The sequence below is a fragment of the Camellia sinensis genome, chromosome 2 (genome assembly GCF_055761805.1).
Source record: "Camellia sinensis isolate YWXY chromosome 2, ASM5576180v1, whole genome shotgun sequence".
NCBI classification, from domain to species: domain Eukaryota; kingdom Viridiplantae; phylum Streptophyta; class Magnoliopsida; order Ericales; family Theaceae; genus Camellia; species Camellia sinensis.
Window position 1 is genome coordinate 224013055 of NC_138962.1, and position 24530 is coordinate 224037584.

Genomic DNA, 24530 nt, shown 5'->3' on the forward strand with positions numbered 1-24530 from the left:
TCTAGAATTAATCGTGTAAAAACATAATTCTAGAATTAATCATGTAAAAACACAATTCTAAAAGTATTATGACCAGTCTAAATTTTAGTTCATTATATTTGGAAAACAAAAATTCCTCTTTATATGAGAAACTCTTCACAAAATATATAGGAAGAATTTGAGATCACTTTGCATCGCTAAATTTCTATTTTGGAATGAAAATGAATCATGTTTCAGAATGTGTGTTCTAAAAATGTGTTCTAAAATGTAAAACTCTAGCGTTATCAGTTAACACTTAATTGGACCAAAACAAATACTTCACCTCCCAACTGAACCAAAGATCCAAGGCTTGGATGGTGGTGTACACTATCTAACAAAGCCCATTTACTATGCATACGATTGTGAACAGAAAAGGAAAAGAAAACAAAAAAAAAAAGAATTCCAAATCTTTAAAGGAAAAAAGGAAAAGATCTGACAATCAACTCGCATGCCTGAATTTGTACAAAATGCTTATCATTGTGGAAATCAGATTACACTAGCTCAGTTGTGGATGTATACATGCATTTCAATGTGATTCTGAATCTAATACCATCAAGGAAGATCAGGTGAAAAGTTGACTTGCACCATTCAGTGAGCGGGGTACTCCACGTACATACCAAAGCCATAACCCAGTAACACGCTCAGCAAGCCGTAACCAAATACCATGCTCAGCAAGCCGTAACCCAATACCACGCTCAGCAACATTATTTACACTCCCTTGGCAGCCATCTTTTTCTTTATCTCACAAGCGGTGTTGAATATGCCATTGGTATACTTGTTGCATATGAAGCATTTCTCGTACTTGGCATGATGCTGTGAACCAAAGGAAGAGAGAGAGAGAGAGAGAGAGAGAGAGAGAGAGAGAGTTAAAAGGCTTATAATGTGAAAAAATATGTGCAACATGGCAATAAACTAAAACAAGTAAAGAAAAAGAGCTAAAGAAGCATTTAATATAATCCCCTTCTAAACCATATTCTACTGCTGTAATTGAGCAACTGTACCAAATGGAAATGAAAAAAATCCAATTTCACAAAAAGATAGTGATACAATAATTGCCAAAAAAAAATTACATGCCAAAACGGATTTCTAGATGCACAAGGATCATAACCATTTGAAAAATGCTAAAAAATGTGAGCACACCCAAAGAATAATCCAGCCACAACCCAATAACAGCAGCAAGGATAGGGCAAAAAAGACAATCACACTGAAGCAGGAGACCAAAAACAAGCCTGTGGAGACCCAAAAGCAATCAACCGAAGCACCGAGGGGCTGAAAATCAATCAAACACCATCCAGATACGGCTGCAAGAGAAGGCAGCCCAAGGGTTGGATTGAAGCAAAAACAGCAGAAGGCAGAAATCGAAAAAATAGGCCTACTATTCCAAAAACAAAGAAAAAAAAAAAAAAATGGGAAAAAGTAGGCAACCAAGAACAAAAATTTTTGAAAACTTTTCTGAGAACCCCCCCCCCCCCCCCAATCCTAGTCGATCATGGTAGGGATTTTTTATTTTTTTATTTATTTTACATTATGCGACAGGAACAGAAAGAATAAAAGAATAAAAAATAAAGAAAAAAAATAGAAGAACAAAGAATAAGAACCTGCTCTGATACCAAGTTAAAACTGTAGCATAACAGTTGAGAGAGAGAGAGATTTGCTGGAAGAGGCACTAAACCTAATTAGGTTTTTTACCTCACTAAGCACTTGTATTTATAATAATAAGAGAATAAGTACAATGACACTAATACCCTCAAGTACATAACTTAACACACCAGAACATTTATTCCGGATTTTGCACCAGAATGATGTAACAGTGCCATTTGTGTAATTAAAGGCACGTCAATGGGCTCTTTGTTCTAAAGTGATAGGCTCAAAACCCAGCTCACTCATTATGTATAATATATATTTTCTGTTTGTATATCACCACTCTAATGAATTTTATTTTATCCACCTCCTTAGGTCTCCAAAATAAATCGTCCTATATAATTGCAAATTGGAATCCAAAATCCCTTTGAATTTAAATCTGCCCACCCACATACAACCTTCTAGGACTGAACATAGAACGTCATTTCTTGTTTTAGACAAGTAAAATATATTTAGAAAAAGAACTGAAATTGAGGGTGTATAGTATACATTAACAAGCTATACCACTGTATCTTTATACAAACACACAATTCTCTAAACTCTACAAAACAATTGAGACCAGAAGGGAAAGAATCCTGTGGATGCAATTTTGAAATCATATACTCCATTCCTAGAAGTGTATGGCAACTGATATTAGTGAAGACAAAATCAAGCCTGGGTCTGCAAAGATAAAAATCTCCGTAATAGTCACAGCAAATATCATGTAGGCAAGGCATTTTAAGTAAGTTGTTCGCTGCAATACCAATTCAGGACATTACAGTAAAGGTGATTCTCAACAAAATATCCCAGATTTCAGCATTTAATTCCATAATCAACATACTAGATAAATCTGTCTAAGTTGTTACTCGGTTTCCCTACTTCAATCCCTACTTTTTTCAAGTGATATAAGCCAGACAGATACTTCCTACTTGGATCAAAGTAAACATGGAATCATCTCAATTCACCTCCAATTAATCCAGACAGACACTAGAATTAGATATTCGACATGCACTTCGAAAATTTGTAAGCATTAACACAATATTCACATAATGAGAATGAAGTGACAAATTTTCCCTCATTTATCAATAACATTTATATGATCCTAGCATTCCTTGTTTCGTATTGGCGTTTGTAACCATGCAATATTACAACTTGCATTTTCTCCAGATGCTATAAAATGAAAATAGAATAATTCATTATAATACCCACGAGAGAAAATAAACCAAAAGTCTAACAAATCTAAACTTTATTGAAATGTCTCATTTCATACATTTAGCCAGGTTAAAAAAAAATTTCCAGACAAAAATGAGAAATTTGGTAGAATGAGTATACCTATAACATGACACATCCAAGTTCTGCTCCTAAACATAAATTTGTGTGTTGAGTGAAGAGAACAAGCAGGCGACCAATTTCAAACCTTTCTGGGGAGGCTACAATTTCTTGAAGGTTCAGAGCCAATAACCAAATTATAAAATATTTCTATTTAATAAAACATATCAATTTTTCAAAAATATCCTATGCAACGGAGTTGAGGGTTAAGGGGTTAAAATTGAATATTTCATAAACTTTACGAAGGTTTTGCTTTTACTTTTTTTATTTTATTAAATTTCATAAGCGAAGTGAGGAATATGAGGAAGAATTTTTAGGAAGCCATCTTCATGTGTATTTCTCTACATATAAATTCATTCTAGATGACAAATATCCACACACAAAAAAAAAGTGCTCAACATTTTCTGAACTTTCCTAACAATTTCCTGCATCATATATAATTATCTACATTGCATCATAAGTTCACATAACACTCAACAGCTTAAGCTGAAATTAAATGGTTGAACCATATTAAGGTAACAGGATGAGTCCGGGCTGGACACCAAAGTATATTATGCAATAATTGCGTTAAACAAGAGCCTAACCCTTTCTAGGGATGATGAATCAGATGACCTAGTAAATTGCATACTCGACCTCGCTATTTTTAAGAGGTATTGTCCGCTAAACATTGACATTAAAACATAAAAATGCAGCCCAAAACATCCATTAAGAATGATAAGAAACTATGCCACATCCATATACAATCTAATCAGCAAAGAGGCAATTTGGTCCAGCTACCAAAATTCTTTCAATTGTCCTTATTGCAACCAATTGCAAAACTGCTTTAAAAGACTAACCATGAGACTTGGTGTATGGCATTCCCTAGCTTCGGTATAGAAATCTAAAAATTTGTAACGCCAATCTTGCTTGTTTTCATACCAAACAGCCACATCAATAAGGAAAGTGAAAAAATAAAAATAATTTTAAAAAAAATTGTCCCCGGTTGGTTTGAATGACTTGTGTAACGCTTTTTTCTTTTCAAAATTATCCTCCACAATCGCTTACAATTATCAAAGTAGAGAGAGTTTCTAAAACTCTCATGTTCTTCATGTTCTTCATGTTCTTGATGATTACTTACACATGTATTGCGTATGCAGCTAGGCTAGCATGAATCTATGTACACCCATGTATATGATCAAATAAAAATTATCATGCACTACACAAAAGTCCAAGACAATAAAGCTAAAAATAATAACAATAAAATAATTAAAGAAACAAGAATCACGAATGGGAAATTTTGAACAATGTCAACTATTATAATGTGTAAACACCCAGTTAGTGTGAACGTGGTACTTACCGCTTTTCCTTTTCAAAATTATCCCCTAAAGAGTAACTGAGGTGTGCGAAGGTAGGCTGAAGCTAAGATTCTACCTTTGAGCATAATGGTATAAGCCTACCTAAATGTGAGACCCGACTAGTTGAACAAAGACAAAAGTCGGCCATAGTGATCCGGGAGTCCTGTGTGGACGGGTTATCGCTCAACAGATCAAAGGTAGGCCGGGGATAATAGGCTGATGACTCCCAAGAGCTCTCATTGACAGAGTTGTTTGACACAGGTTGGAAAAGCAAATTGTTGTCCTCTAGTGTCAAAGTCAGCGATGTGTGATGAAAGAGAGCAATAGCATGAAGTATAGGTTGGGTAATTTATTAAATTAAGGATAAGCTTTTAATAAAAGAACCAAAGTACTAGAACCAATCAAAAGGTGCGGTTATATTTACCCATCATAAAAATAAGTAAACAAAATTGGACACAAGCACACATATAGAAACCGGAAGTTAGCTGGTGATGTTTGATAACTAGCTAGAACTGATAATTTGTTAAAGAGTTCTCTCTTTATATGGAAAACTAAAAATCATATATATCCATTCTATCTATTCTTCTATTCTATCATACAAAGCAAAGGCTTGACTTGGTGTTTATGTCACGGTTTTGCCCTATTCCTAAATACCCCTTATAGCTCTGTATAACTACCTTTATATACCCACAAGAGTAGTTATGGACAAATATACAGACTCACAAAGAATAACATACAGAGAGAGATTCACAACTACCATAATCATTCTGATTGCACACGTAGTGTGCTTACCCTTCTAGTATATATACATATATAAACAATTTATCAAAAATATATATATATATATATATATATGTATATATTTACATATATAAACATATATTGCAAATTTTATGATACACATCTCAAAATGGACATTCGCCTCTCACGTGCCCTCTATATAAGATTGAGATCCTCTTCTTGTAATGGGGGATCTCCATTTCATCACGACTATAGAAAATCACATTAATAATTATAATTGTTTTTTCTTAATATGAGATAATGATAAATTCACATGACTGCTTTAAGACCATTAAATGATGTAATGAAGATCCTTTTTGCCCATGTCAGTGTCTATATTGAAAATCTCTATCAAATTTTTTTTTGTTATGGTCTCGTAAGAACTTCAACAGCAAATTTCTTTTAGAGGTGATCAGGATTGGAACCTAGCTTAGTAGCTAGCCTTCCTAGTCTAGTCTTTTGTGCATTGTGTACACCAATAGGCTATATGAATCTATGTACACCCACATATGACAATATCTAGCAGTTGGAACACGTGATACGTGTGCAATTCGAATAAATAAAAACAAAACAAAACAAAAAATTCGCTATATGTTGTGTGCTGCTCAACTGGTAAGCGTATATTAGATTCAAGTCCTCCCATCCTCGAATACAAAGTGAGGCTTTGTTTTTTTCACATAGAGAAATGTGACACTTGGCATAAAGAGAAGCAAAGGCTTCAGGACACCAACTAAAGCCTTTGCTTTATATAATAATAATATAGTATAGATAGTATAGATAATTAAAAAACAAGAATCACGAATGAGTGGGTAAGAATTTCAGAAACCTTGAACAATGTCTATACTATTATAATATGTAACACACACTTTGTGTGAACAATGGTATGTAACGCTTTTCATGTTCAAAATCATCCTTCAAACTTGCTTACAATTATGTACAGGTGATTTCTAAAACTTTCACATTCTTGACAGTTACTTGCACGTGCATTGTGTGTATAAGCATGTGTACATGGTACACCCGCATATATGGTCAAATAAAAGTTATGAACTATAAACAAAAGTTCAATACAGTAAAGCAAAAAAAATATGTGTATATACTATCTATATTATTATATAAAGCAACCAACTCACAAGGTTTTGAAGCTTTGTACCGGTTTTTATTTTTTCAAAATTGGCACTATTTGTTAACTGTTTCATAAAATAACTACCAAGAGTTATCAAATTTAACTTATCTTCTCCATTCATCAAATCATCAAAAATATATACTCCCTCTGTCCCAAAATAATGGTCCCTTTTGGGGAATCCAACTTTTTTTGGTAGTACTTTAAAAAAGTTGATTTTCCAAAATTACCCTTTGATAGTACATTTTTTTGGGAATATCAATGTCATAATTGTACTTTTTATATTATTTATGAATTTAAAAGAAGGGCAAAATAAGAATTTTATATTATTTTTGTACTTGATTTTTGAAGAGGGACTAATATTTTGGGACAATGAAAAATGGAATAAGGGACTAATATTATGGGACGGAGGGGGTTATGTATATATAGTTGAGAACGGATTGGGTTTGCACCCACCACTAGTAATGATTGAAAAACAGGAATCAGTGTCACAAATGAGACAGACAATTTTGAGAAAATTTGAAGAATCATACCTAAATTATTATAATTATGAATGTGTAAACATCCTGATCTTTTCAAATTCATCTTCCACAATTGCTTACAATTATCAAAGTAGAGGTAGTTTCTAAGACTTTCATGTTCTTGACTGTTACTTGTGCATACACTGCCTGTATCAAGCTGCAGTGTACGAATATATATATATATATATATATACATCCACATATATGATCAAAAGTTCAACACAGAAAATCTAAAAATAATTCAAAAAAAAAAAAAAAACACACGCACACACACACAGAGAGGAATCACAAATGAGACGGAAAAATTGGGACATTGTGAAGAATATCTAAACTATTACAATATCTAAACACCCCAATTGGTGTTCTTTTCAAAATTATCCTCCACAATTGTCAACAATTATCCAAGTAAAGGTAATTTCTAAAATTTCTACCTTCTTGACGGTTACTTCCACATGCATCGCCTGGGGCACATATGAATATATATACATCCACATATACATATGATCAAACAAAATTTATGAACTACACAAAAGTCCAACACAGTAAATATAAACTTTCACGTTCTCGACGGTTACTTCCACATGCATCGCCTGTAACCGATGCAAAATCATGACACGATCATATTCCGACAACCATCTTTACTACAACCAAATTCGGGCCTCAACAACGCAGCAACCAGAACTAAAGAATAGCCATTCTATGGGCATATTCAATTTCAAGTTGTCCAGTTCAATTTTCCCAAGCTCGCTTCGGTCATTTCTATTTGATCCGGATACGAGTAAGGAGATGAACATAACAGATTCGAGTAAGGAGATGAATATAACAGAGACGAGTAAGGAGGAGATGAACATAACGGAGACCACAACAGAGAGCGACGAAGACGAGGAGGAGGTGAAAAAGAGAGCAAATTGGGTCGAGAGGCTACTGCAGCATCAAAGCCATTGGAGAGAGAGGCAACAGAAAGATGAAGTGGCTGGCGATGCAGATAGCCACCAAGATTGCGATGAAGATGAGGGTGGTTGTGAAGCGGACTATGGCGATGAAGAAGAAGAGGGGAAGCCAAAAATTGATTGCGAGTCATTCTCAAGGTTGTTGGTTGAAGTTCTGTGGTCTGATGCTAAGCTTTTAGCTCAGCTAGCCTTCCTGTGCAACATGGCTTATGTGATACCAGAGATTAAGGTACGTTTTGCTTAAACCCTAAAATATTATTGCCAATGGTTGAATCAATTTTCCTTGTAATCTTGTTTAACTAGTGACACCTAACATGGTTCAAATACTTAACCTCAAGCCCCCCTAGTTCGGAACTCCAACTTAACATGCCAGTATCATGCTCTCAGACCAATAAGAGCACTACTAACGAAATAGATAAAGCCAACCTTTTGTTCAAAAACAAAAAAAAAACTGACCAACCTTGGTCAGCTTACTATTACTACATTTTTGCCATTACTGTGCATCAAATACTTAACCTTAAGTGCCCTAGTCGAGAGCACCAACTCAACATGTTAGTATGATGATCTCGGACCAATAAAGCTTTAGTCACAGAATAGGTAGAGCTAACCTAACCAACATAGGTCAATTGACTAACAGAGAAGATCGACTCTATTTATTCCTCTTTTGCAAGGTCTCATTAGTCGGGAGATCTACGTGCATGTGCCACAGTGGTATTTTAGGACCTCTGGTTGGTTAAGTTTTCACAACTTGTTTTTTGAAAAATTGAAACTAGTTTGAGAAAAATAAACATCAAAACATTATTTGTGTCCCAAAAAAGAGAAGTCCATATGAAAATAATGTGTTTTAATTTATATTTTTTTTAAATCACCAAACTAGTTTTTTGAGATTTTCTTAGAAAATAAATTCTGAAAACTCAACCAAACCGAGGCGTGCAACCTCAGCCTGCAAGAATGGGTATCATCTAATGAATACTATGCTCCATATATTTTCATTTTTCATGTCCTTCTCCACAAATGTTTTATATAAATTCATAAAATATCAGATGGAGATGATAATATTTGGTGAAAATATCGTTTCCTAGTAAATTTGCTTCAGTTTTTCAGAAAAATAAAGTAGTTTGATCCCATTAACATGCAGGCTAAGGATTTAAGACGATACTATGGTCTACGCCTCGTAACATCTTCCTTAGAGAAGAAAGCAGAAGCAGAAGCACTAAAAGCAAAACCAGATAGGGAAACCAATGGCGTACCTGTGACTGCCTCAGCTCCCACTGTATCTGATCCAAAGAAAGCAGGAATATCTGACGAGAAACGTGTAAACCGCCCCACTGTTGCGTATGAGATTGCTGCTTCAGCTGCATCATATGTCCACTCGTACACCAAGGACCTTTCATCCCTTGGCTCGGAAACCGAACAAGAAGGCAATGATGTGGCATCAGATGGTGATGAAGATCACGGACAAGAGGAAGAGAGTTCGTCACCTCGAGTATACAAATCAGAGATGGCTGCTTCTTTGGCGGCTTCAACTATGATAACAGTGGTCGCTGCAGGTGAGACAGAAAAACAGGAGGCGGCAAGGGACCTTCAATCGCTTCATTCATCGCCTTGTGAATGGTTTGTTTGTGATGATCCGAGCACATATACTCGCAACTTCATCATCCAGGTAATCGCTGCATTCATATTCAATGTCAATGTAAAATAAAAGAAAAATAAAAACCCGAAAATCTTTGATCTTGATATCAAAAACTCAATTAAATATCATAGTCCGTATACACCTATTACATAATTGCCTATTTCTAAAGAAAACCTAATGACGGTTACTAAACATAATATTTAAATTATAATTTGATATAATTTCCAAATAAGTCTAAATCTAAATCTAAATTTCAAAAAGTTTTCAATTCTTTCCTCATCCGACACTTTTTCCCTTCTCGTCACAACTTTTGACGTTTTATTTATCCACAAATTACAGGGATCGGACTCTCTAGCATCGTGGCAGGCAAATCTCTTCTTTGAACCCACTAAATTCGAGGTAAGCACAATTGCGAAACTCTTAGCACTTCACTTGAGTTCTTAATAGCATGGTGATGACAGAAACACTGCAGAGGAGAGAAGCCAGAGAATCATTCATAAACAATTTAGTATTTCTTGTAGGGTACGGAAGCGCTTGTTCATAGAGGAATTTATGAAGCTGCAAAGGGAATGTACGAGCAATTCATGCCGGAAATTATGGAGCATTTGACTAACCATGGGGAACGGGCAAAGCTTCAATTCACAGGTCATTCTCTTGGCGGTAGCCTTTCACTCTTAGTCAACTTGATGCTCTTGTCGAGGAAGGTTGTCAAGCCCAATGTTCTGCGACCAGTTGTTACCTTTGGATCACCGTTCGTGTTCTGTGGAGGCCAAAAGTTTCTTAACGAGTTGGGCTTGGATGAGGACCGTGTCCATTGTGTGATGATGCATAGAGATATTGTCCCACGAGCATTCGCTTGCAACTACCCCAACCATGTGGCCCTACTCCTCAAGCATTTGAATGGCTCTTTCCCATCCCACCCATGTCTGAATAAGAAGGTAACTCTCATCTCACAACTCCTTAAACTTAACGTGTTTGAAAACTTAACAAGTTTCAAAATGTGTTCAACATTAATTGTTTACCTTTCGAGTTGAATTCTAACAAACTTTAATCGAGCCGATCACAAGTTGAGCTTGAGCAACTTGGTTTTCTAAATAGCACATAACCAAGTTCAACCGAGTAATAAGTTTTTCAAGCTTGGCTTGAAAACTTGGCTAACTTCAAAATGTGTTCAAGTTTGATTTATTTACCTAATGAACCGATCTCAAACCAGCTTTTAACGAGTCAAACTCGAGAAACTCGGTTCGTTTTACAATCGTCCTAAGAGGAAGGTTCATAATTTTTCGTTTAGATTCAATTGGCAATCTAATTCTACTTTACACATGCTATTGTTTACGCAGAAACTATTGTACTCTCCTATGGGTAAAATATTCATTCTCCAACCCGACGAGAAGACATCTCCTCCTCACCCTTTACTCCCTCCAGGGAGTGCCCTCTATGCCCTAGAAAACACTCAATGCAGCATTACCAACAATGCCCTCGGTGCCTTCCTCAATTCCCCCCACCCACTGGAAACTTTAAAGAACCCTACAGCCTACGGTTCAGAAGGTACCATCCTCAGAGACCATGATTCAGGCAACTACCTCAAGGCTGTCAACGCGGTTATAAGGCAAAACACAAAGATGGTCGTCAGGAAGGTGAGGAAACAGAGAAGTCTCTTGTGGCCGCTATTGACTTCAAAATCGCCACACGCATGGAGCCATGAACGTGACCTAGAGGGTAACAGGCTGGTAACTAATGAAGTGATGACCGGTGTCTAAAGTATTATCACAGAATGTAGAGTATGTTCATAACGGCTCAAGTTTGGGGTACAGTTTTTTCTTCTTTTTTTTTCTCACCTATCTCATGTACATACGTTGCCTACACTTCCTAGTGACAATTTTATATGTTTGTTATCCACAAATTTATAAAGGTACAGTTGCTCACACTTCCAATGACATGTATATATATAGACTTGTACGCAAACTGCACTCACAAGATGGTTTACATATCAAAAATATTTTGCGAGTGTTCTCATCTGCTTACAGAACACGTCTACAAGCAGCTTTGCAAACACAATTCTAGAATTGATAGTGTAAAAACTCAATTTGAAAATTAATCATGTGAAAATATAATTCTAGAATTAATCGTGTAAAAACATAATTCTAGAATTAATCATGTAAAAACACAATTCTAAAAGTATTATGACCAGTCTAAATTTTAGTTCATTATATTTGGGAAAAAAAAAATTCCTCTTTATATGAGAAACTCTTCACAAAATATATAGGAAGAATTTGAGATCACTTTGCATCGCTAAATTTCTATTTTGGAATGAAAATGAATCATGTTTCAGAATGTGTGTTCTAAAAATGTGTTCTAAAATGTAAAACTCTAGCGTTATCAGTTAACACTTAATTGGACCAAAACAAATACTTCACCTCCTAACTGAACCAAAGATCCAGGGCTTGGATGGTGGTGTACACTATCTAAAAAAGCACATTTACTATGCATACGATTGTGAACAGAAAAGGAAAAGAAAACAAAAAAAAAAAAGAATTCCAAATCTATAAAGGAAAAAAGGAAAAGATCTGACAATCAACTCGCATGCCTGAATTTGTACAAAATGCTTATCATTGTGGAAATCAGATTACACTAGCTCAGTTGTGGATGTATACATGCATTTCAATGTAATTCTGAATCTAATACCATCAAGGAAGATCAGGTGAAAAGTTGACTTGCACCATTCAGTGAGTGGGGTACTCCACGTACATACCAAAGCCATAACCCAGTAACACGCTCAGCAAGCCGTAACCAAATACCATGCTCAGCAAGCCGTAACCCAATACCACGCTCAGCAACATTATTTACACTCCCTTGGCAGCCATCTTTTTCTTTATCTCATAAGCGGTGTTGAATATGCCATTGGTATACTTGTTGCATATGAAGCATTTCTCGTACTTGGCATGATGCTGTGAACCAAAGGAAGAGAGAGAGAGAGAGTTAAAAGGCTTATAATGTGAAAAAATATGTGCAACATGGCAATAAACTAAAACAAGTAAAGAAAAAGAGCTAAAGAAGCATTTAATATAATCCCCTTCTAAACCATATTCTACTGCTGTAATTGAGCAACTGTACCAAATGGAAATGAAAAAAATCCAATTTCACAAAAAGATAGTGATACAAAATTGCCAAAAAAAAATTACATGCCAAAACGGATTTCTAGATGCACAAGGATCATAACCATTTGAAAAATGCTAAAAAATGTGAGCACACCCAAAGAATAATCCAGCCACAACCCAATAACAGCAGCAAGGATAGGGCAAAAAAGACAATCACACTGAAGCAGGAGACCAAAAACAAGCCTGTGGAGACCCAAAAGCAATCAACCGAAGCACCGAGGGGCTGAAAATCAATCAAACACCATCCAGATACGGCTGCTAGAGAAGGCAGCCCAAGGGTTGGATTGAAGCAAAAACAGCAGAAGGCAGAAATCGAAAAAATAGGCCTACTATTCCAAAAACAAAGAAAGAAAAAAAAAAAAGTGGGAAAAAGTAGGCCTACTTTTCTGAGAACCCCCCCCCCCCCCCCCAATCTTAGTCGATCATGGTAGGGATTTTTTATTTTTTTTACATTATGCGACAGGAACAGAAAGAATAAAAGAATAAAAAATAAAGAAAAAAAATGGAAGAACAAAGAATAAGAACCCGCTCTGATACCAAGTTAAAACTGTAGCATAATAGTTGAAGAGAGAGAGAGATTTGCTGGAAGAGGCACTAAACCTAATTAGGTTTTTTACCTCACTAAGCACTTGTATTTATAATAATAAGAGAACAAGTACAATGACACTAATACCCTCAAGTACATAACTTAACACACCAGAACATTTATTCCGGATTTTGCACCAGAATGATGTAGCAGTGTCATTTGTGTAATTAAAGGCACGTCAATGGGCTCTTTGTTCTAAAGTGATAGGCTCAAAACCCAGCTCACTCATTATGTATAATATATTTTCTGTTTGTATATCACCACTCTAATGAATTTTATTTTATCCACCTCCTTAGGTCTCCAAAATAAATCGTCCTATATAATTGCAAATTGGAATCCAAAATCCCTTTGAATTTAAATCTGCCCACCCACATACAACCTTCTAGGACTGAACATAGAACTTATACAATATAATTGCATAACATCACATCGTCATTTCTTGTTTTAGATAAGTAAAATATATTTAGAAAAAGAACTGAAATTGAGGGTGTATAGTATACATTAACAAGCTATGCCACTGTATCTTTATACAAACACACAATTCTCTAAACTCTACAAAACAATTGAGACCAGAAGGGAAAGAATCCTGTGGATGCAATTTTGAAATCATATACTCCATTCCTAGAAGTGTATGGCAACTGATATTAGTGAAGACAAAATCAAGCCTGGGTCTGCAAAGATAAAAATCTCTGTAATAGTCACAGCAAATATCATGTAGGCAAGGCATTTTAAGTAAGTTGTTCGCTGCAATACCAATTCAGGACATTACAGTAAAGGTGATTCTCAACAAAATATCCCAGATTTCAGCATTTAATTCCATAATCAACATACTAGATAAATCTGTCTAAGTTGTTACTCTGCTTCCCTACTTCAATCCCTACTTTTTTCAAGTGATATAAGCCAGACAGATACTTCCTACTTGGATCAAAGTAAACATGGAATCATCTCAATTCACCTCCAATTAATCCAGACAGACACTAGAATTAGATATTCGGCATGCACTTCGAAAATTTGTAAGCATTAACACAATATTCACATAATGAGAATGAAGTGACAAATTTTCCCACATTTATCAATAACATTTATATGATCCTAGCATTCCTTGTTTTGTATTGGCGTTTGTAACCATGCAATATTACAAGTTGCATTTTCTCCATAGGATAATCCATTATAATACCCACGAGAGAAAATAAACCAAAAGTCTAACAAATCTAAACTTAATTGAAATGTCTCATTTCATACATTTAGCCAGGTTAAAAAAAAAATTCCAGACAAAAATGAGAAATTTGGTAGAATGAGTATACCTATAACATGACACTTCCAAGTTCTGCTCCTAAACATAAATTTGTGTGTTGAGTGAAGAGAACAAGCAGGCAACCAATTTCAAACCTTTCTGGGGAGGCTACAATTTCTTGAAGGTTCAGAGCCAATAACCAAATTATAAAATATTTCTATTTAATAAAACATATCAATTTTTCAAAAATATCCTATGCAACGGAGTTGAGGGTTAAGGGGTTAAAATTGAATATTTCATAAACTTTACGAAGGTTTTGCTTTTACTTTTTTTATTTTATTAAATTTCATAAGCGAAGTGAGGAATATGAGGAAGAATTTTTAGGAAGCCATCTTCATGTGTATTTCGCTACATATAAATTCATTCTAGATGACAAATATCCACACACACAAAAAAAGTGCTCAACATTTTCTGAACTTTCCTAACAATTTCCTGCATCTTATATAATTATCTACATTGCATCATAAGTTCACATAACACTCAACAGCTTAAGCTGAAATTAAATGGTTGAACCATATTAAGGTAACAGGATGAGTCCGGGCTGGACACCAAAGCATATTATGCAATAATTGCGTTAAACAAGAGCCTAACCCTTTCTAGGGATGATTAATCAGATGACCTAGTAAATTGCATACTCGACCTTGCTATTTTTAAGAGGTATTGTCCGCTAAACATTGACATTAAAACATAAAAATGCAGCCCAAAACATCCATTAAGAATGATAAGAAACTATGCCACATCCATATACAATCTAATCAGCAAAGAGGCAATTTGGTCCAGCTACCAAAATTCTTTCAATTGTCCTTATTGCAACCAATTGCAAAACTGCTTTAAAAGACTAACCATGAGACTTGGTGTATGGCATTCCCTAGCTTCGGTATAAAAATCTAAAAATTTGTAACGCCAATCTTGCTTGTTTTCATACCAAACAGCCACATCAATAAGGAAAGTGAAAAAATAAAAATAATTTTAAAAAAAATTGTCCCCGGTTGGTTTGAATGACTTGTGTAACGCTTTTTTCTTTTCAAAATTATCCTCCACAATTGCTTACAATTATCAAAGTAGAGAGAGTTTCTAAAACTCTCATGTTCTTCATGTTCTTGATGATTACTTACACATGTATTGCGTACGCGGCTAGGCTAGTATGAATCTATGTACACCCATGTATATGATCAAATAAAAATTACCATGCACTACACAAAAGTCCAAGACAATAAAGCTAAAAATAATAACAATAAAATAATTAAAGAAACAAGAATCACGAATGGGAAATTTTGAACAATGTCAACTATTATAATGTGTAAACACCCAGTTAGTGTGAACGTGGTACTTACCGCTTTTCCTTTTCAAAATTATCCCCTAAAGAGTAACTGAGGTGTGCGAAGGTAGGCTGAAGCTAAGATTCTACCTTTGAGCATAATGGTATAAGCCTACCTAAATGTGAGACCCGACTAGTTGAACAAAGACAAAAGTCGGCCATAGTGATCCGGGAGTCCTGTGTGGACGGGTTATCGCTCAACAGATCAAAGGTAGGCCGGGGATAATAGGCTGATGACTCCCAAGAGCTCTCATTGACAGAGTTGTTTGACACAGGTTGGAAAAGCAAATTGTTGTCCTCTAGTGTCAAAGTCAGCGATGTGTGATGAAAGAGAGCAATAGCATGAAGTATAGGTTGGGTAATTTATTAAATTAAGGATAAGCTTTTAATAAAAGAACCAAAGTACTAGAACCAATCAAAAGGTGCGGTTATATTTACCCATCATAAAAATAAGTAAACAAAATTGGACACAAGCACACATATAGAAACCGGAAGTTAGCTGGTGATGTTTGATAACTAGCTAGAACTGATAATTTGTTAAAGAGTTCTCTCTTTATATGGAAAACTAAAAATCATATATATCCATTCTATCTATTCTTCTATTCTATCATACAAAGCAAAGGCTTGACTTGGTGTTTATGTCACGGTTTTGCCCTATTCCTAAATACCCCTTATAGCTCTGTATAACTACCTTTATATACCCACAAGAGCAGTTATGGACAAATATACAGACTCACAAAGAATAACATACAGAGAGGGATTCACAACTACCATAATCATTTTGATTGCACACGTAGTGTGCTTACCCTTCTAGTATATATACATATATAAACAATTTATCAAAAAAAAAAATATATATATATATATATATATGTATATATTTACATATATAAACATATATTGCAAATTTTATGATACACATCTCAAAATGGACATTCTCCTCTCACGTGCCCTCTATATAAGATTGAGATCCTCTTCTTGTAATGGGGGATCTCCATTTCATCACGACTATAGAAAATCACATTAATAATTATAATTGTTTTTTCTTAATATGAGATAATGATAAATTCACATGACTGCTTTAAGACCATTAAATGATGTAATGAAGATCCTTTTTGCCCATGTCAGTGTCTATATTGAAAATCTCTATCAAATTTTTTTTTGTTATGGTCTCGTAAGAACTTCAACAGCAAATTTCTTTTAGAGGTGATCAGGATTGGAACCTAGCTTAGTAGCTAGCCTTCCTAGTCTAGTCTTTTGTGCATTGTGTACACCAATAGGCTATATGAATCTATGTACACCCACATATGACAATATCTAGCGGTTGGAACACGTGATATGTGTGCAATTCGAATAAATAAAAACAAAACAAAACAAAACAAAAAATTCGCTATATGTTGTGTGCTGCTCAACTGGTAAGCGTATATTAGATTCAAGTCCTCCCATCCTCGAATACAAAGTGAGGCTTTGTTTTTTTCACATAGAGAAATGTGACACTTGGCATAAAGAGAAGCAAAGGCTTCAGGACACCAACTAAAGCCTTTGCTTTATATAATAATAATATAGTATAGATAGTATAGATAATTAAAAAACAAGAATCACGAATGAGTGGGTAAGAATTTCTGAAACCTTGAACAATGTCTATACTATTATAATATGTAACACACACTTTGTGTGAACAATGGTATGCAACGCTTTTCATGTTCAAAATCATCCTTCAAACTTGCTTACAATTATGTACAGGTGATTTCTAAAACTTTCACATTCTTGACAGTTACTTGCACATGCATTGTGTGTATAAGCATATGTACATGGTACACCCGCAAATATGGTCAAATAAAAGTTATGAACTATAAACAAAAGTTCAATACAGTAAAGCAAAAAAAATATGTATATATACTATCTATATTATTATATAAAGCAAACAACTCGCAAGGTTTTGAAGCTTTGTACCGGTTTTTATTTTTTCAAAATTGGCAATATTTGTTAACTGTTTCATAAAATAACTACCAGGAGTTATCAAATTTAACTTATCTTCTCCATTCATCAAATCATCAAAAATATATAGTATGTATATATAGTTGAGAACGGATTGTGTTTGCACCCACCACTAGTAATGATTGAAAAACAGGAATCAGTGTCACAAATGAGACAGACAATTTTGAGAAAATTTGAAGAATAATACCTATATTATTATAATTATGAATGTGTAAACACCCTGATCTTTTCAAAATTATCTTCCACAATTGCTTACAATTATCAAAGTAGAGGTAGTTTCTAAGACTTTCATGTTCTTGACTGTTACTTGCGCATACACTGCCTGTATCAAGCTGCAGTGTACGAATATATATATATATATATATACATCCACACATATGATCAAAAGTTCAACACAGAAAATCTAAAAATAATTCAAAAAAAAAAAAAAAACACACACGCGCGCACACACAGAGGAATCACAAATGAGACGGAAAAATTGGGACATTGTGAAGAATATCTATACTATTACAATATCTAAACACCCCAATTGGTGTTCTTTTCAAAATTATCCTCCACAATTGTCAACAATTATCCAAGTAAAGGTAATTTCTAAAATTTCTACCTTCTTGACGGTTACTTCCACATGCATCGCCTGGGGCATATATGCATATATATACATCCACATATACATATGATCAAACAAAATTTATGAACTACACAAAAGTCCAACACAGCAAATATAAACTTTCACGTTCTTGACGGTTACTTCCACATGCATCGCCTGTATCAAGAGGCTTATATGAATACATATAGATCTGCATGATATGATCGAACAAAATTTATGAACTATACAAAAATCCAACACAGTAAGAATCACAAACGAGACTAAAGAATTTGGGGAATTTTGAAGAATTTTTTAGTGAAATCAGAGGCATTGAAACCCTAACCTTACAGACAAATATTTGATCGTCTCCGGCGTCTTCTTCGCCTCGGCGCAGAGAGAGAGAGAGAGAGAGAGGTTGAGATTGAGATCGCGAAGCCAATTCGATCGCAACAATATCCAAATGCCTGTATAACTTTATTCTTATTCTCCCTCCGTATATAGTTTGTACTTGCTAATCGATATAAGAACGATCACGCCAAATTGATGTGTTTTGTCCGCTTCAACATTTTGTTTTTTTTATCAACTTATTATTTATTATTATTATTTTAAGTCGGTTTTAATTTTGACACATTTTGACAACCAAGAAACAAAAAAATCATTCTTTTTTTAATTTTTTTTATATTTGGTGATTAAAATTTTTCCTTTTCCTGATTCGTCTTATCAAGATGAAAAAAAAAAATTAAAAAAAATGACTAAAGACAAGAAAAAACCAAAAAAAAATATTTATTTTTGTCTTTTTTGAATTTTTAAAAAAATTATAATTTTTCAGTTTGTCTTATCGAGCTGAATCAAAAAATCTAAAAAAAATTTAAGAAAAATTCACTAAAGACGAAAATAAGATAAAAGAAAAAAGCCAAAAAAAAAACTTCCCAAAACACTTTTGGGAACTTGGTTTTTTGGTTTTTTTATTTTTTTTCACTAAAATACAATTTTGGTTACAAAATCAAAAAAAATAAATCCAAACAAAATATCACATCAAACCCCATAATTATTTCACTTTTTTTCTCTCACAAACATCACATCCAACTACAAAAAAACCCAACTATCTTCCCAACACACAAAAAAATAAATTCTCCAATAATATCCTACAACTAAAAAAACTTACAAAAAAATTCACTTTCCAAACACCCACTTTATGTGGTATCAAAATTATCCTCAACAATTCATTTTTTTTATTTTTTATTTGTTGTCAGTCTTACAAAATATATTTCAAAATTCAAATAATAATAAATAAATTTAAAATTCTTTCCATTAGAAATTTTTAATTGTAAATCATTATGAATGATCACATTATTTTATTTATTTTTTTACATATCTTTTTATAAAAAAATAAAAAAATAATTAAAATAATCATTTCCCTAATAAGCCCTAATAATCCATTTCAAATGAATACGGAGCAAAATGTTGTAACAAAATTTTGTTTGTTATTACCGTTTTAATTGTTATCGTTCCAACTATTATTGAGATCTCCAACAAATAATACGATTCTAGATCTTTGGCTATAATTGTTATCACGGATTGATTATTATGCAGTAATCGGATGTTACTAATCGTTAACAACCATCATGCAGCACGCGGTGTTTGTTCCAATAATTATGGAGCAACCCATATTGTTGTAATAAAATTTTGTTTGTTGCCATTGTTCTAATTGTTATCGTTTCGGAAAAAGTGACAGACCCCCACTGCGGTAACCCCAGGGCGTCCAGTGGAGTGTGATTGGTCTAAAAAAATTTTTTTTTTTTTTTTTGAGTCTCGGTTTGGCAGCCTCCCACGTGGAGGTGAGGGTGTTGGAGGTCCCCACCACTGCCGTATCGGAAAATGCATGAGACCCCAGTGAGGATGCTGGGGTCTCTTGTGATTGGTCCAAAAAACTTTTTTTTTTTTTTTTTACTTTCAGCCAAATGAGACCTTTTGAATATGTTTGTCCACTGTTATGTATGCTTATTTGAATAGCACATGTTAGGCTCTGTTTGGTAAGAGTTTTGAATTATAATTTCACTCACTGATTTGAGTGTGTTGTTTGTTTTGAGCTTTCAAATCATAATTCTACACTCATTTCTCAAAACTTAATTCAAAATATAATCATTACTTTTCAAAACTTATAACCAAACACATAATTCAAAACTCTTTTCAAAACTCAATTCAAATCAATATTTTAATTTTGTTAAGATTTTAAATATTTTAATATTTAAATATGTTACGATTTTTTTAATTTTTAAAATATTTTATAAAAATAAATTCAAACTCTATTTTATAAAAATATTTTTAAATATTTTAATTTTTTTTGTTATGTATTTGGTTACAATTTGAGTATAGAGTCATGAAAGTAGTATGGAGTTTCGAGTTAGGGAAATTTTTTTTAAGGTCCCTGATATTAAGACCTCATAGTATAAAGGACATCAAATATTTCTATGATGTCTAAGGTCCCTTAACAGGATCCAGAGAAATTTCAGTAATCTAAAGCCCTGTCTCGCAATAGAATACCAAAACTAGCTCTTAGGTATTCTTCAAATCTACAAGGTTTGTACCTTCTTGTCAATGCATTGATCTATTCCAATTATTTCCATCATTGTGTTCTTGAATCTTGATTGTTTATGTATATACCCGTATGTTGAAAACAAGACAAAGTGGAGGATTTCCATAAGCTAATGCTAGAATCAACATCAGGGATTCACCGATCCAACAAACAAAAGTTCCAATCAAAGTCCAGCAGCCCAAATTGTGTCACAGATGTTTGTTTCAGCTCCGACAGCCTGAACGACTCATGGGCCATGGCATCATCAGCATCAGCTTCGGTGTTGGTCTGTTCCTCACCGGAGCCATTGTCAAAGAAGAGCAGAGCTCAGGACCATAAAATTTCTCTGACTTCGCAAATTTCTCTAACTCTATTAACTACAATTAAACCCATGTCTAACAAACCTACAAACCCACAAATTTCTCTGGTTCAAAACCAGAGTCATTCTCTCCAAACCAGATAAATTCTCTTGATTGAAACCAGAGAAATTCAAACACAAGATTCTAAATTCCAAACCCTAGAGAAAATCACAAAAACTCTGAGAAATTCACTGATAAATTCCAAGAGAAAATCACAAAAACTCAAAGAAATTCACTGATCAATTCCCAAAGAAAATCAATTTTCTCTGGATTGAGATTTTCTCTAGGTGTTCAAGTTTCTCTAAATTGAAATTTTTTGTGGGTGTTCATTCAATTTTCTCTGGGTTTTTTTTTTTTTTTGTGCCACAGAGTATTACAGAGCTACATGATGGATCAACTATATTAGTCACAGTTGCGAAGTATTTATTACCAGCACTTCATGACATAGATCAGGTTGGCATAACACCTGATGTACAGTGCATAACCGAAATGCTCAACTCACTACAAAAAAAGTAAGAGCGTGGCCTCACCTTTGGAAGCAGATTCATGTATCATGGTAGCAGAGCATGAGTTGGACATTCAGGAGTCCAAAAGTGCTGCCTCTTAAAAGCCATTTCACTTTGTACTGCAATTTTTCGATTCGAGACCACGGTTCGTAGGTTAATGGCTTCTACGAGAGAAAAAGCATGTGGAGGGCATTGAGTCGGTCAGAATCGGAGTCTGAAGTGAGTTGGAGCTCGGCGAGATGAAAGAGTTCTGGAGGCGGTGGTTGTGGGTAAGAATGGCGGTGAGTTTGGGGTGGTGATGGGTCAGATTCCTGCGGCGATGGTGGTGGTGGGTGAGAGTGGTGTGAAATGCGTGAGTTTGGGAGTGGGAATCTCCACTAGGTAAAGCTTTGGGAAGTGTTGGAAGATAAAGAGGACTCAGAGTCGGGTTGTTGGGGTGGCGGTGGATCAGATGATGAAGATAGTATAAAGGACTGAAATTTCTCTGATATATGTTTAGGGACCTTAGACATCAAAAAATAATTTTGTGGATCTCTTCCATTACGAAAAGTAGGAGAGGGACCCTAGACCGATTTTCCCTTTGAGTTATGTGTTTGGTTATGAGTTTTAAAAATAATTTCTTAATTGAGTTTTATTTTATGTGTTTGGCTACCATTTGAGTGTAGAGTTGTTTTAAATTTAAAATATTAACATTTTAAATTATTTAAATTTTTAGAATAATTAAATTATTTAAATTTTTACAATTTAAATTTTTTGAATATTTATTTTAATTTTTTACTTATTAAATTTTTTAGAATATTTAAATTATTTAAATATTTATGAGTTAAATTTTTTGAATATTTATTTTGAAAAAAAATTATTTCTTTTGTAGTATTTTCAATTAAAAAATTGATTAATGTTATTTTCTGTTAATAATAAAAAAATTTAATTGAATTTTAAAAAGAGTTTGGTTATGAGTGTTAATCAGAATTTTTAATAATATGAAAGTAGTGTGTTTTGTTATGAGTTATAATAATTTGAATTAAGTTTTAAAAACTCTTTTCAAAACTCACAATCAAAAAAATTTTCTTACTTCACATGTCAAATCAAGCTTTCAAAACTCAATTTCACACTCAATTTAAAACTCAATTCAACACTCTATTAAAAAATCATAACTAAACAAATTTTCTACACTCAAATCATAATTTCACAACTCACAAATTTAAAATATAATTCATACTCTCAAATTATATTTACAAAACTCTACCAAACACAACCTTAGTGTTTGTTAGCTTATTTTAGTAAAACATCACATTGGAAAGATGAAAGTGTCACGCTTTATTGGTTGGATCGTTGCCTTCAATAAACTTTCCTTGTTGAGTTTTATGCTAAATTTATAAAAAATAATAATTATAATAAATAACACTTTGGTGGTTTGGTTGTAGTCTATTTGTAAAGTTATCAAACAAATCACGCAATGTGTAATAAATTGCTCATACGTGTGAAAATTTTGTGTAGAAACTAACCCTTTATTGAAGTTACACTATTTTGTTAGAAATGATTTTGAAAATTAGATTTTTTTTTCTCAATTTTGATCTATTTTTTAGATGAGATTCATGCACCAAATTTGACGGGTCTAAATGATAACGCGTTCTATGTCTCGTTGTGATTCGCATTAAATATTTGGTTGCTTTTTTTTTTCTCAATTTTGATCTATTTTTTAGATGAGATTCATGCACCAAATTTGACGGGTCTAAATGATAACGCGTTCTATGCCTCGTTGTGATTCGCATTAAATATTTGGTTGCTTAAAACCATTATCTGGCGAATGGAAAATTAAAGCCAAAGAAAGCTCTATGGAAATAGTATTTTTGGTGAATTTTCCTAAAGGTTTGAATAAAAGTTTGTCCCACATTGATTTGGTGAGAAACTTTGAGTGGGTTTATAAGGCTTGGGATTGAAACTTAGGGTAAGCCCCAAAGGACACTTAAGTTTTGTAGATAGTGAGGTTATGGACAAAGTGGGCTAGATCCATTGGACCCAAGATAAACACACGCATTGCCGTCCGTCCGGATGGTTGGGCGCGAGTGCGTGGTTGCGTTGGGTTTGTTCGATCCAATACCTATCTGTTTGGGCAAAAAACATTTGAATTTTATTTTCTAAAATTAAATTCTAATTTTTTGGAATTTGAATTTCAAAAATTAATTTCAAAATTTGACTCCGATTTTATTTTCCCCATCCGGACAGATTCAAATATGTTCAATATAGGTTTTAGCTGTTCAAAATCTGAACCCAACAGATTTGTATCTGTTTATTCAAACTGAACAGGTACCATACCTTTTCATTCAGATCTGTACTAGATTAATTCAAATTAAACAGCCATCACTCCATCTATAAATAGGCAGCCCCTCATTTGATGTTTTCACTTCGATTTTCGTTCAAAATATTCTACAATTTCTCTCTACATTTTGCTGCATTATTTTTTTGTAAGAAAGAGTATAAACACAAAGTGTGTTCGTTGTGCAAACAATTTATAGTGTTGCTATTGTTTGCTGTTGATCATTTTATCCTGGGAGATAAACATCCACAATCTGAAAGCACTGTGGAAATGACGAATCTGTCTTAAGGACACAGTGTCAAACATTGGACTTGATCAAAAAAATTGTTCAACATATTAATTTGGTAAGTAATTAATTTATTTTCTGTTTTATTATTTTTTCTGTTTCAAATTTTCATTTTGTTTTTTGTAACAAAATAAAAATCTGTTTTATTTAGTTTATTTTATTTTCTAGTTTGATTTTTGTAATCAAACAAACTATATCTTATCCTTTATTTATTCTATATTCCGTTTGTTGTTAAGTACACA

General features: G+C 33.8%; 1 protein-coding gene and 1 long non-coding RNA gene across 5 annotated transcripts; one reads left to right on the forward strand and one right to left on the reverse strand.

Moving 5' to 3' along the window:
* Positions 1-427: 427 nt before the first annotated feature.
* Positions 428-18813, reverse strand: LOC114304286 (uncharacterized). 4 transcript variants are annotated; one of them, XR_014362686.1, is made up of 4 exons: positions 18589-18813; positions 11960-12253; positions 8923-9342; positions 428-831 (listed from the first exon to the last, which is right to left on the reverse strand). It is a non-coding gene; the product is annotated as an uncharacterized LOC114304286 (long non-coding RNA). The 4 variants fall into 4 exon arrangements; XR_003644006.2 differs by having other exon boundaries at positions 11991-12253; positions 18589-18808; XR_014362688.1 differs by lacking the exon at positions 8923-9342 and having other exon boundaries at positions 12058-12253; positions 18589-18809.
* LOC114268383 (phospholipase A1 PLIP1, chloroplastic) lies at positions 7319-11206 on the forward strand. Its single transcript, XM_082917156.1, has 5 exons — positions 7319-7901; positions 8811-9335; positions 9645-9704; positions 9827-10243; positions 10646-11206. The coding sequence occupies exons 1-5, from the start codon at positions 7332-7334 to the stop codon at positions 11063-11065; spliced, it is 1992 nt and encodes a 663-aa protein (XP_082773282.1). The 5' UTR covers positions 7319-7331; the 3' UTR covers positions 11066-11206.
* Positions 18814-24530: the final 5717 nt, after the last annotated feature.

What these genes read in the sequence shown, in the direction of transcription:
- LOC114268383 (XM_082917156.1), top strand. Translation starts at nt 7,332, where the DNA reads ATGACACGATCATATTCCGACAACCATCTTTACTACAACCAAATTCGG. An exon ending in ATGTGATACCAGAGATTAAG is followed by an intron (nt 7,902 to 8,810) that starts GTACGTTTTGCT and finishes ATTAACATGCAG; the next exon opens with GCTAAGGATTTAAGACGATA. An exon ending in TTGAACCCACTAAATTCGAG is followed by an intron (nt 9,705 to 9,826) that starts GTAAGCACAATT and finishes TATTTCTTGTAG; the next exon opens with GGTACGGAAGCGCTTGTTCA.